This window comes from Oryctolagus cuniculus, chromosome 2 (assembly GCF_051225735.1).
Source record: "Oryctolagus cuniculus isolate XC-2025 breed Fujian yellow rabbit chromosome 2, ASM5122573v1, whole genome shotgun sequence".
Lineage (NCBI taxonomy): Eukaryota > Metazoa > Chordata > Mammalia > Lagomorpha > Leporidae > Oryctolagus > Oryctolagus cuniculus.
In genome coordinates this window covers 74571583-74584870 of record NC_142868.1, presented here as the reverse complement: position 1 = coordinate 74584870, position 13288 = coordinate 74571583, and the positions used below count along the sequence as shown (strand labels likewise).

General features: G+C 41.6%; 1 protein-coding gene across 6 annotated transcripts in view; it reads right to left on the bottom strand.

Moving 5' to 3' along the window:
• MTUS1 (microtubule associated scaffold protein 1) overlaps positions 1-13288 on the bottom strand; it is a 163580-nt gene that overhangs the window by 81789 nt on the left and 68503 nt on the right. For 5 of the 6 annotated variants that reach the window (XM_070068467.2, XM_089325863.1, XM_051842585.3 and 2 more), the window contains one exon: positions 259-420. The exons of the other annotated variant lie outside the window; for it this stretch is intronic. In XM_070068467.2, the coding sequence (XP_069924568.2) occupies positions 259-420 (162 nt within the window). The remainder of the gene's footprint in view (positions 1-258; positions 421-13288) is intronic. 6 annotated transcript variants of the gene reach the window in all.

Below are 13288 nucleotides of genomic sequence, written 5' to 3'. Positions count from 1 at the left end.
AAAGATAATACCAGGTGTCAACAATAAACCAGGTGCTTTTGACACATAATGATTTCAGTTTCACTGCCCATTCAAGAGAGAATGTTTTTCAAAGAATTTGGTTTTCCTGCCAAACTTTCAGAACAATTCCCAGGAAACAGCGTGCCTATGTTTCCCTAAGCACAGAAACAAAACATCTACCATTTATCTTGTAGTGCAGCTGTTTTTCTTGTAACTACTGTATCAACAACCCCAAAGTTAGACCTGAGATGGACTTACAGTTATTGCTGTAAGTGCTCTGCTCACTGTGGGTGCTGGCAACCGAGTGGGTGCTTCCTGCCTTCCGTAGCACCGAGCTCTTCAAAGAGGCTTTGGATTTGGGGAGTGGTCTAGGCAAGTTCATCCAAGAGGGCTGTGCCGTTTTCAAGGATGCAGGTTTTCCTTGGAATATCAAAAAAAAAAAAAAAAGTTTCCACTGCTATTCATTTTAAAGCTCAGAGCTTTAAGCTTGTAAGCTCAAACTTCTCCCCCATCAACCGAGTGAGAAAGCCAAACAAGCATTCACCCCTTACGTGACTTCAGCTCAAAGAGGAAAGCTTTAGAGACACATGTATATCGTCTGCACTCAGGGCAGAAGAGTAGAGATGATAAGGCGACTGGGATATGAGAAGTTGGAAGTTCACATAACCCTGTGAAGGGTATATATCTTCTCTCAAGGAAAATCACATGAGCAAAGCTGTTGGCACAGTTGAAATCAAAGAATAAACAGATATGACCCTCCTCCCATTGCTAATTAAAACAAATTAGTCTGTGCACACACTAGGCTACCAGAAAAAAATACACACATGTAAATAGATGAAAATTTGAAAACAACTAAAACAAGAAAAAAAAATTGATCAAAACATTTTGAAAAATGCCTATGGCCTAACACCAGGTGGTGCTATATTAATATTCTTTCTTCATCTCATCTTTGTTACTCACCAAGTTTTATTTGCCAAACTTTTATCGTCTTTGCACTGATTCCCAACTCTTTCCTGCACCACCAAGTGTTTCCCGTCAGCAGAGAAACATGTATACTCTCTATCCTTTGACACCACTCTAGTCTGATGCTCATACCTGCTGCCCAAAATCCCCAATTTCAATCTGCTGCTCTTTGCTCATAGCCCTCTCCAGATTCATCCCCTTGCAAAGTCTACTAACGTTCCTTTAACCATGCTTAAAGATGAATCTCAAATTCATGCCTGCAGCCCTATCCTCCTTCTGAATCCTAATGCCACTCAAATTTTAAAATTTTCTTTATTTATATTATAGTTGAAAGAGACAGTGAGAAAGGATCTTGCACCCAGTGGTTCACTCCCCAAATGCCCACCATGGCTGGGGCTGGTCAGGTTGAAGCAAAGAGCTGGGAAATCCAAATGGGGCTCTCACATGGTTGTCAGAGATCCAGATATTTGAGCCATCACCTGCTGCCTGCAAGGGTGCATGTGAGCCAGAAGCTGGAAATGCAAGCGGAACCAGGACTCCAACCCAGGCACTCTGATAAGATACGTGGGTATTCTAAGTGGCACCTTAAACACTATGAGAAAAGCCAGTCCCTGCCACTCACATTTTAAATTCTTTGAGTGTTTCAACATGGACAGACACCTCCCTCCTATCGATGCCAATTATAGCTCCCTTTCTCCTTTTTTCATAGTCTCATTGCATTAGAATCCTCCTTTCTTCTCCAGATCCACCTACAAGGAGCACCAAGTCTCTCAGCGCTACCAGCATTACACATCTACAGAGTATTGGGAATTGAAAAGGACCTTCCCCTGAAACACTACTGTGTCATATTACGAATGGCGCTCTGAGTAAAATGTCGCTGCTGGAAGCTCAGGCTCCCTTCTCTGTGCCAGTGAGCTCATCACATCTCACGTGAACAGAGGAAAAGGACAAATCCCTTAGAGGTCTGTCAATTGAAATCATCACAGTACAGTTCTCCCTGGCTGCTGCCTGACCCCTGCACTATTCTTTCACATCCGCACGTGCTCTGCTCCAGTCAACCCAGTGTTCACTCTCACATCTGGGCGTACCACGTGCTGCTCTGTCTTGGACACATCACTTCTTTTTAAACAGTCTTCCTCTTCTCAATCTGAATCCTGGGGGTCCTCATTCTCTCCTTACATCTTGCCCAGACCATAGCAGACTCCAACAGTCCTGTCCTTCCATCCTTTCCAACACCATCAAGTTGATCTCCTTTATATGAAAAAGGACTGATCTAAATTAAAATTTGAGATTGCCCATTATCTACAAGGTGGTGATATTTTCTTTAATCCTCTTAATATTTAAAGTCACCAGAGGCCATTGTAAGGATGATTCCTCTCACATCCAAGCCCCAGCCCAACTAACCCGCACCCCCACCCCTCAACACCACAGCCTTCGTTTGGTCTTTTTCAAGGCTATGTTACTTCCCTGTGCATGCTCATCAGTGCTACTTCAACAGCCTCCTTTCCATCCAATACCCTGTCTCTGACCAGTGAATATAAAGCCAGTTGATGGCTCTGTTCTGAATCTTTGCTACTCATCTGAAGCTCCACCACACATCTACTGGATCACAATCAGAATTCTAACGAGAAGCCCTGGTAAGGAAAACACACCCTCAACTCCAGCAGCAGTGTGGGCCTTTCCTCCCAGGGACACCCTCACATGCCACGTACTTCCTTCTGACAATCAGCTCTGCTCCTCTGAGGTCCCTGAGAGCAGGACTGGTTCCTTAGTAAATGCTGTCCCTTGGGATCGAGCCAAGTGTCTAGCATAGAGTAAGACGTAGTGTTTGCTTAATGAACTTTTATTTTAATGACAACAGTAAATTATGATAATGTCTGCTTTCATATCTCCATGGAAGCATGAAACATGTAACTCACTTTTACAAGATGATTTGACTCTTCAGTGTAACTACAAGAAAAGGAGATAATCTTGTTTACATCCTTTCCAGTGATTAGCAAATATTAGCTAGTTACCCACGTGACTTTCTATCTAGCCACCAGTTTTGCTTGCTTTTGGAGGAAAGGAAGCAAAACAGGTTTTGAACAGAAATTTATCAAACTGCTGCAACTTCAACAAAAACATCGATGAGCACCCAATACAAGGAACTGATCAAAACTTCTGGACCACAATACAGTCAAGGCTCATGAAGTTTTAAAAATCAGCTGCTGCTTCAGAAAGCAGGCCTCCTAGCTTGGCTTCTGAAAGTATCACAGGTCTTCACGGCATTTGTCAGGATACTCGAAGTGTCCAACACACAGCCTGCACCAGAAGCAAGCTTACCCCGGTGCCCAGAGGCCATTCCCCATCCCATCTTCACAAGCCTCACTGCCACTCTCACCCAGCCCCACCCCTCCACCTCCTAGCCAGTGTCTTCCCCATTCCATCAACACTCTTGACTAGTGAGCACTGAGGAGCCTAGATTATGTCTATTTCAGCAAAGATTTGCTCTTTGATAGAGAGTAAACCTAACAGCAGATTATGATTATTTTTCCAGTTTACAGAGGAGAAAACTAGTCAGTGGTTACATAACTTACTTAAGTCACAAACCTCATCTGGGACAGTGAGGGCTGGAATCCAGGCACCCAACCAGCAACCCAAGGTGCCCTCCTCTGTGCCACAGAAGGGAAGCACTGCAAGTAGAGGAAGGGGTACTGGGCTCAGAGGTGGCAGAGTTCCATCCTGAGCCCTACTTCTCAGTAGAGGAATGATAAAAATAGTACAGCTACAACCAAGGCATTCGAGTGTTTCACCAGCAGCCCCAACGTTTCACTTAATTTGAATGTTGCCCTAAAGTAGTTATAAGTGCATTTCAGATACAGAAGCTAAAAAGCATACACAGCGTAAGTGACACAGAAAGACCTGGCGATACAGGGCAGAGAGACTGCCAGTAACCTGAGCACCCAGCTCTCGCACAGTGAAATCAATGCAGGACTCCTCCGGCTCACTGTCCTGAGAAGGTGACATTTCCCCATTTAGGCCACGTGGTGTAACTGATCCAGATGTGAAAGATAAAGACTGAAGATCTACTTGCAGAGATATTGTTGGACTGAGTTGTTTATCTTCAGCTCATACATTTATCATAGACTTACAGACAATGGATTTGTTTTGATTCCTTAATTATTACCATTTTTGCCTGGGGAAAATCTGAAAGGAATAATATTTATACTCTCCCTTATACAGAAAAACAGAGTCTATGGGATTTGAACTATATCCACACTACCCAATCAATTTACTATGAAAACCTGATTAGGGGCCCACACTGCAGCATGGTGGGTTAAGCCTCTTCCTGCGATACCAGCATCACATATGAGTGATGCTGTCCCAGCTGCTCCACTTCCAATCCAGCTCCGCACTAATGCACCTGGGAAAGCAGTCGAAGATGGCCCAACTGCTTGGACCCCTGAACCCACATGGGAGACCTGGATAAGGCTCCTTGCTTTGGATTGGCCCAGCCCTGGCTGTTAAGTCATCTGAGGAGTGAACCAGCAGATGTAAGATCTCACTCTGTCTTTCCCTCTCTGAATTCTGCCTTTCAAATCAATCAATCAATCAATCTTTAAAAAAGGAAAGGAAAGAAAACCTGATTAAGTGTACTGTGCTCAGCAACAATCAGTAAAGAATACCTTGCAAAGAAATGCCAAAGGGAAGGTTTATGAAGTGAAAAAAAAGGACAATGTTAACATCACTCTACTTTCTAGAAACAGTAGAATGATGCTTTCCAGGGACAGCAAGGGATGGGGAGGGCAGACAATAGGAAATTATTCAATAGGTATATAGTTTCATAATGCATAATAAATAAGGTCAAGAGATTGCTAGGGGGGCTGGCGCTGTGGCGCAGCATGTTAACGCCCTGGCCTGAAGCACCGGCATCCCATGTGGGCGCCGGTTCCAGTCCCGGCTGCTGCACTTTTGATCCAGCTCTCTGCTGTGGCCTGGGCGGGCAGTGGAGGATGGCCCAAGTCCTTGGGCCCCTGGACCTGTGTGAGAGACCCTGGTGCAGCTCCGGCCATTGTGGCCAATTGGGGAGTGAACCATCAGATGGTACCTCTCCTCTATGTAATTCTGATTTTCAAATAAAATAAATCTAAAGAAAAAAAAAAAAAGAAAGGACCAAGTTGTCAGAGAAGGAGATCTCCTCCTTGGGGGTACAGTGATCAAAGCTTTCTTTTTTTAAAAAAAAAAAAAAAAAAAAGGACAATGCCTGTGTTTAACAATACTGTGTTATGCACTTAAATATTTGTTAAGAGGGTAGATCTCATGTTAGGAATTCTTACCAAAAAAAGACAAGACAAACAAAGGCAAAGAAATAGGACTTGGAGAAAGCAGTGGTAGTTATGAAAGGTAGGAAATGATTGAATGCCACCAAATTATCAGATGTCACTGAGAAATTACCAGACTAGGTATAGAAAAACTCCCAATTGTGTTGCAATTAGACTGAAAGTTCAACACCAAAAATAAAATTGAACTGTAGAAATAAGAGCTCCATTTTTGTATGACCTCTCAAGCAGAAGAACATTCTATCTTTCAAGGTTATACTGACCTACCTACTGACAAAGTCCTGAGCCATGCACCACAGATATATGCAACTGTCATTGGCACAGCACAGTGGGACATGCAGGAACGGAGGGAAGCGGCAGGGCTGAGGGGTTTTCTCTTCATCCTTGCTTAGCACTTACAGATGACTCCAGATGAAAAATCTTTCTAAAATAAGCGTATTTTATAATAAAAGTTAACAAATATTATTGGAGTCAATGGATTCAACTTTTTACGTTTTTTAAAATTTATATTTTCATTTTCTTTGAAATGCAGAGAGAGCCAGCCACAGAGAGGCAGATGAAGTAAGATCTTCCATCCGCTGGTTCACTCCCCAAGTGCCTATAGCAACCATGGCTGTGCCAGGCCAAAGGTCAGGAGCCTAGAGCTCAACTACTACACCAAATATACACAATGGGATCAAATCTATTTTTCAATTTTTAGTTCTCAACAGATTCAATATGATTTGTAGATACAATTCTAAGAATATAATGATATCCCCTTTGTATCTCCTGCCCCATCCTCTTGCCTGCATTCCTTTTTTGATTTCTTTTTTAGTTTTTAAGATAACATGTTTTAAACTTATATTACAGTAAAAAGGCTTAAAGCTTCACCAAATAATAAGTTTAGCCAGTAAAAACCATAAAGACCCTGGGTTAGTGGAAATACAGACAACAGCTATAATAACAACTGAATGGAAAAGTGACCATTTCACCAATATGCAGTAAGTTTTAAAGTAACCACAGATCATTAAAATTATAGTAACATATTTAACCATAGGTTGACAAAGGTATAAAAAAAGTTTTACAAAGCTATACGTGCAGCAGTACTGATACATACAAAAAAATTTTTTTTCTTTCTTGATGCCTTTTAAGATTTTAGCTCCCACATACAAGAGAGAACATGTGGTATTTGTCTTTCTGGGTCTGGCTTCTTTCACTCGATATGATGTCCTCCATTTATGTCCATTTTCCTGCAAATGGCAGAATTTCATTCTTTTCTATAGCTGAATAATATTCCATTATGTGTATATACCACATTTTCTTTATCCATTCATCTTATGGAAACGTTGGTTGATTCCAAACTTTGGCTAATGTGAACAGCGTTGCTATAAACACAGTGCTGCATCTATCTGTTTCATTCATTGTGCTCAATTCTTTTTGGTGTATACCCCGTAGTGGAATTGCTGCATTTTATGGCAAGTCTCTTTCTAGTTTTACAAATTTCCACAGTGGCCGGCACCATGGCTCACTTGGCTAATCCTCCGCCTGCGGTGCTGGTACCCCGGGTTCTAGTCCCAGTTGGGGCACCAGATTCTGTCCCGGTCACTCCTCTTCCAGTCCAGCTCTCTGCTGTGGCCTGGGAAGGCAGTGGAGGATGGCCCAAGTGCTTGGGTCCTTCACCTGCATGGGAGACCAGGAGAAGCACCTGGCTCCTGGCTTTGGGTCGGCGCAGCGCGCTGGCTGTAGCGGCCATTTGGGGGGTGAACCAATGGAAAAGCAAGATTTGTCTCTTTCTAACTCTGCTTGTCAAAAAAAAAAAAAAAAGAAAAGAAAGAAATTTCCACACTGGCTGCACTAATTTACATTCCCACCAACAGCATATAAGCGTTCCCCTTTGTCCACATCCTTGCCTGCATTTGTTCCTCACTGTGTTTTAGATTGAGCCATTCTGACAGAGGTAAGGTGATCTCATTATGCTTTTGATTTGCATTTCCATGATGGCTAGTGATGTTGAACATTTTTTCATATATTCCTGGCCATTTGTATTTCTTCTTTTGAGAACTGTCTATTGAAGTCCTTTGCCCATTTCTCAACTGGATTGCTTGCTTTTTCTGTTGTAGAGTTTTTAAAATTGCAGATACATTCAGAACATTAATCCTTTGTCAGACAGGTGGTTTGCAAATATTTTTTCCCATTCTGTTATGTGTCTCTTCACTCCTTTGCTGTGCAAAAGCTTCTGAGTTTGATATAGTTCCATTTGTTAAGTTTTGCTTTTGTTGCCTGTGGTTTGGTGGTCTTGTCCAAGAAGTCATCCCCTACACCAATGTCTTGGAGCATTTCCCCTATGTGTTCTTCCAGACTTCATAGTCTCAAGTCTTAAATTTAGGTCTTTGATGCGTCTTGAGTTGCTATTTGCATATGGTGAGAGGTATGGATCTAATTTCATTCTTCTACATATGTACATCCAATTTTGCCAACACCATTGTTGAAGAGGTTATCCTTACTCCACTATATGGTCTGAGCACTTTTTTCTAAAATCAGTTGGCTGTATGTATGTGGATTAATTTCCGGGCTCTCTTCTGTTCCACTGATCTATGTAGCAGTTTCTATGCCAGTACCATGCTATCTTGATTAGTCTATCTTTGTAGTGTGCTTTGAAGTCAGGCATTGTGATGCCTCCAGCCCGATTTTTCTTGTTGAGGATCACTTTGGCTATTCTGGGTCTTTTGTGATTCTATACGAATTTTAGGATTGCTTTTCCTAGTTCTGTAAAGAATGTCACTGGTATTATTTTTAGGGATTGCATTGACTCTGTAGATTGCTTCAGATAGTATAGATATTTTAATGATAATTGAGGTCAAATTTAATCAAAGACACTGAAGTTAAAGAAACCAAGAAATGACACGTTGGATCAGTAAATAGATTCTAACAAATACTTGAATTCCTATGTTTATTTTCTTCAATTCTTTCACTTTTATTAAGAAGAAACTCAAGAAAGAAGTCAAAGCTTTAATTGATGATTTTATATGGTTATAATGGAAACAGACATTTTACTCCTGGAAAGCTATTTATAATTCCATTATTTGGATGTTTCCTAGGACTGGAAATTAAAGACACAGACTGAACTCCTGAGTGGTACCCCTTTGTTCTGGCACTTAAATTAAATGACTCATTCTCTAGGAGCAAGCTCCCACGACTTTCATAGGTATGTAACGGTGTATCTCAACTCCATTCTTTAAGGAAAGGCCTGGGAAAGGTAGGGCCCACACTGCTTAGGGAAGACCTTTCAAGTAATGAGAGCAGTTTCCAGAACTGTGGAAACATCTGCCAGTCAAAGCAATTTTTCTTCTCTGACCTATCAACTGTACACACATCAAGTCAGTTTTGGCGTATTTTTCACAAGACTATTCAGAACTGAGAAAATAATGTGTCATTCTTTACAACTGGTAAAGTTCAAGGGTTTTGAAGATGAATTTCAATTAGCTAACAACAACAAAAAAGACTGACTAGAACTTTAGAAGACATACTACAAAAAGTTCATGGAAAAGATAATTAAAGGATAAGTTCATTCTGGTCCAAGAAATTTTGAAAACCAGGTACTTTTTTTTATATGACACATTTTCTATGAACTTTTTCAAGATTCCTTGAATGCTTGGATTTCAAAAGTCAGAGTACCAATATAAACATTTTTTAACTTCTATTTAATAAATATAAATTTCCAAAGTACAGCTTTCAGATTACAGTAGCTTCCCCCCCATAACTTCCCTCTCACCCGCAACCCTCCCATTTCCCACTCCCTCTCCCATCCCATTCACATAAAGATTCATTTTCAATTATCTTTATATACAGAAGATCAATTTAGTATATATTAAGTAAAGATTTCAACAGATAAACATTTTAATTTCAGTTTCCATGGGATTTTTGAAGTTCCTTTGTATATTAACTTAATAAAATCTGGACAATGGATTCACATGAGGGGGTGTGTTATACAAGTACTTACTGGCTTCCCTAATAAGTTAACTTCAAGTAATCACAAAGTTCACTTGTATACTGTTAGAAACACCTGACATCTTACAACAGAAATCACTACCAAATGTTTTCAAGAAATTAGAAACCGCTAGAGAAGATATTGCATCCCAGCCAAATATGGTATATTGTGTTGTGGTTTGCATTTCTTACAGGAATAGAGATCTCATGGGGAAGAAAAAGAAAATGAGGCTGGAGAGATGGATACAGTTGGGTGAGAAATGACATTAAATGCCAAACCATGATGGCAGGTGTTTGGTGTAGTGGCTAAGACACTGTTTGGACACCCATATCCCATATGGGAGGTGCCTAGGTTTAAGTCTCAGGTTCACTTTTTTTTTTTTGACAGGCAGAGTGGACAGTGAGAGAGACAGACAGAGAGAAAGGTCTTCCTTTTGCCGTTGGTTCACCCTCCAATGGCCGCCACGGCTGGTGCGCTGCGGCCGGCGCACCGCGCTGATGCAAAGGCAGGAGCCAGGTGTTTATCCTGGTCTCCCATGCGGGTTCAGGGCCCAAGCACTTGGGCCATCCTCCACTGCACTCCCGGGCCACAGCAGAGAGCTGGCCTGGAAGAGGGGCAACCGGGACAGAATCCGGTGCCCTGACCAGGACTAGAACCCGTTGTGCCGGTGCCGCAAGGCGGAGGATTAGCCTAGTGAGCCACGGCGCCGGCCAGGTGCACTTTCAATTATAGCTTCCAGGCAATGTTCACCTTGAGAGGCAGCAAGTTGACAGCTGGAACAGCTGGGTTCCTGCCATCTTCATGGGAGACCAAGCTTGAGTTCCCAGCTCCTGGCTTTAGCCTGGCTCAGCTGTTGCAAGCATTTTGGGAGTGAACCAGCAGTTGGATTAGTTCTCTCCGTAATAAATGCTAGACTAAGATTTGCGATCTTTGCTTCTAATCATAGACATGGTGGAGAGATGGGGAGAAGGGCATTGCTTTCTCACCATTTACATCTGAACCTGGTCTGTAGTGGGGCCCATGAAACTGACTGAAGAGTTTGAAATCCAGAAAACAAGTTAGGAGGCTATTGCACCTGCCAGAGCTGGAGGAGTGAGGATCTTAACTCAACAATGAAAAGCAGATTACTGAGGTCAGTTTGTATGATATAAACATTAATAAGGCAAGCAGGTGGCAGGATCATTAACTGCTGGACTTGAGAAGAGTTAACTGCCGAATAGATATAGTTAAAATATAAAAGATTAAACTATGTTTACAGCGATAATTACATCCTGGGATCTCTAAATGCAGCTATATAGAGAAGGTGACCCTTGCAGTCATTACCTACAACACCCAGGAATTATTTTTAAATTAAAGTCTACCCAAAGCAATAAAAAAATTGAAAATAAGTTATGAAAGAAATAAATTGTACATACTTCAAACTGGCTGCTGGTTCATTCCAAAATAACCTTAAAGGACCAGTTCCTCTAACACTAATATAAATGTACTAAGGATTTAGCTCCAATAATAGAGTATTAGTGTGTATGTTACTTAAATAAACAGGATAGGATACTTAAAAAGTCAGTACTAAACAGTATCAACAGCTTTCTTATATACCCAAGAGAAAACAGACTTTACAAGCACTTAGCAAGAAGAAGCAGCTGCATACACAGACATATGCATACATATCATATTTCTCTGAATAAATTTATGGAAAAAGTGCCAGTCCTATTCAAAAAATTCAAACATGAGGGAAACAAAGATTTGAATAAGTGTACATACATGTTAATTATTCCCTAAATTCATATCTTAATTGAATGTTATCCAATTTGACCTAAATGTGAATATTTTTAAAGTGGAATTGGGAGTTTTTTTTAAAACAACACTTTAAATCATCTAAAATCATTAAGAAAAGGCAAAATGTTCTGGAAAAAATAATGAGAAGATTGCAACTCCAACAACAAAAAGCAAACAATCCCATTAAAACGGCTGAAGGAACTGAACTGACATTCCTCCAAAGAATTAATACAAATGGCCCACAGGTACATTAAAATACGCTTAAATCACTAGCAATTAGGGGAATGCAAATTAAAACCTCAATGAGATGTCATTTTGAACCTGCCAGGATGGCTATTATAAACTTAAAAACACACAGACACAAATTACTGGCAAAGATGTGTAGTAATTGGTGCTACACTTCATCTTAGCCAAAAGGCTGAGATGCGATAAAGATGTGGATTAATTGGAGTCCTTGAGCACTGCTGGTGGAAATGTAAAATCTAAAAAAAGCACAGCACAAATTCACCCTATGATCCAACAATCCCACATTTAAGTTTACATCCAAAGAACTGAAAGCAAGGACACAAATACCCATGTATACAGCAGTAGCAGTCACGAAAGCCAAGACATGGAAGCTACCCAAATGCCCATGGACAGATGAATGAATAAACTAAAGGTGCAACATACAAACAGCAGAGTATTATTTGGCCTCAAAAATTAATAAAATCTTGACACATGTTATGATGTGGATGAACCTCGAAGACATGATGCTAAGCGAAACAAACCAGTCACAAAAGGTCAAATACTGGGGCCAGTGCTGTGGCACAGTAGGTTAATTCTCCACCTGCAGTGCTGGCATCCCTTATGGGCACCAGTCCTAGTCCCAGTCGCTCCACTTCGATCCAGCTCTCTGTTGTGGCCTAGGAAAGCAGCAGAAGATGGCCCAAGTGCTGGGCCCCTGCACCTGCATGAGAGACCCCAAGGAAGCTCCTGGCTCCCAGCTTCAGATCAGCTCAGCTCTGGCCATTGCGGCCATGTGGGGAGCAGACCAGCAGATGGAAGACCTTTCTGTCTTTCTCCCTCATGGTCAAATACTTCAAATAAATAAATAAAATCTTTAAAAAAAAAAAAAAAAGGACAAATACTGTCCGATTTTCCTAAGAAGAGGATCCTGGAGTAGTCAAACTGAGAAAGTATAATTGTACCTGTCAGGGCCCAGGAGAAAGGGAGAATTGGGAGTTAGTGTTTACTGAATATAGAATTTCAGGTGGGGAAGACAAAAAAGTTCTGAAGATGGATGATGGTGATAGTTACACAACAGAAAGGTACTTGATTATTATAGAACTGCACATCCAAAAAGGGTAAAATAGTCAATTCTATGTAGTATGTATTTTGTGATGTTTTCAAAGTCCAAAAAGTCATGAAAACAAACTTGTGTAACTAGGTAGCAAGGGATATTAAAAGTGATAGAGGCTGGCGCCGCAGCTCAATAGGCTAATCCTCCGCCTTGCGGCACCGGCACACCGGGTTCTAGTTCCAGTCGGGGCGCCGGATTCTGTCCCGGTTGCCCCTCTTCCAGGCCAGCTCTCTGCTGTGGCCAGGGAGTGCAGTGGAGGATGGCCCAGGTCCTTGGGCCCTGCACCCCATGGGAGACCAGGAGAAGCACCTGGCTCCTGCCATCGGATCAGCGCGGTGCGCCGGCTGCAGTGCACTGGCCGCGGGGGACATTGGAGGGTGAACCAATGGCAAAAGGAAGACCTTTCTCTCTGTCTCTCTCTCTCACTGTCCACTCTGCCTGTCAAAAAAAAAAAAAAAAAAAAGTGATAGAACAATGATCACCATAAAACTATTTACAGAGTGATAAAATGGGGCAAAAAAATCTCAAATACAAAAACCTCAAGAGGGAACAGAGATATTTCAAACTGGCTAACACTGATTTTTTAAAATGCAAATCTGGGAAGCAGTGTGGCATAGTGAGTGGTTGGAAGTCAACCCTCTGTAGCAGGGCTGCTCAAGTTCAAACCCAGCTTCACCACAGGCTGGCGCTGGCTGGGAGCAAGTCACTGCTTCTACCTCCTCAAGCATATGAATGGGGCTGTTTACAATGGTACTTACCTCCTGGGTCCTTGTATGAGTTCATGATTTAAAAATGCCAACATAGCAAGTACTGTATAAATATTGCAACCAGTTCGCACCATCCATCAAAATAAATTGAAACCAGAAACTACTGGTGGGATTACAAATGAAACCACGGCGGACATTTGGCCTAGCAGTTAAGAAA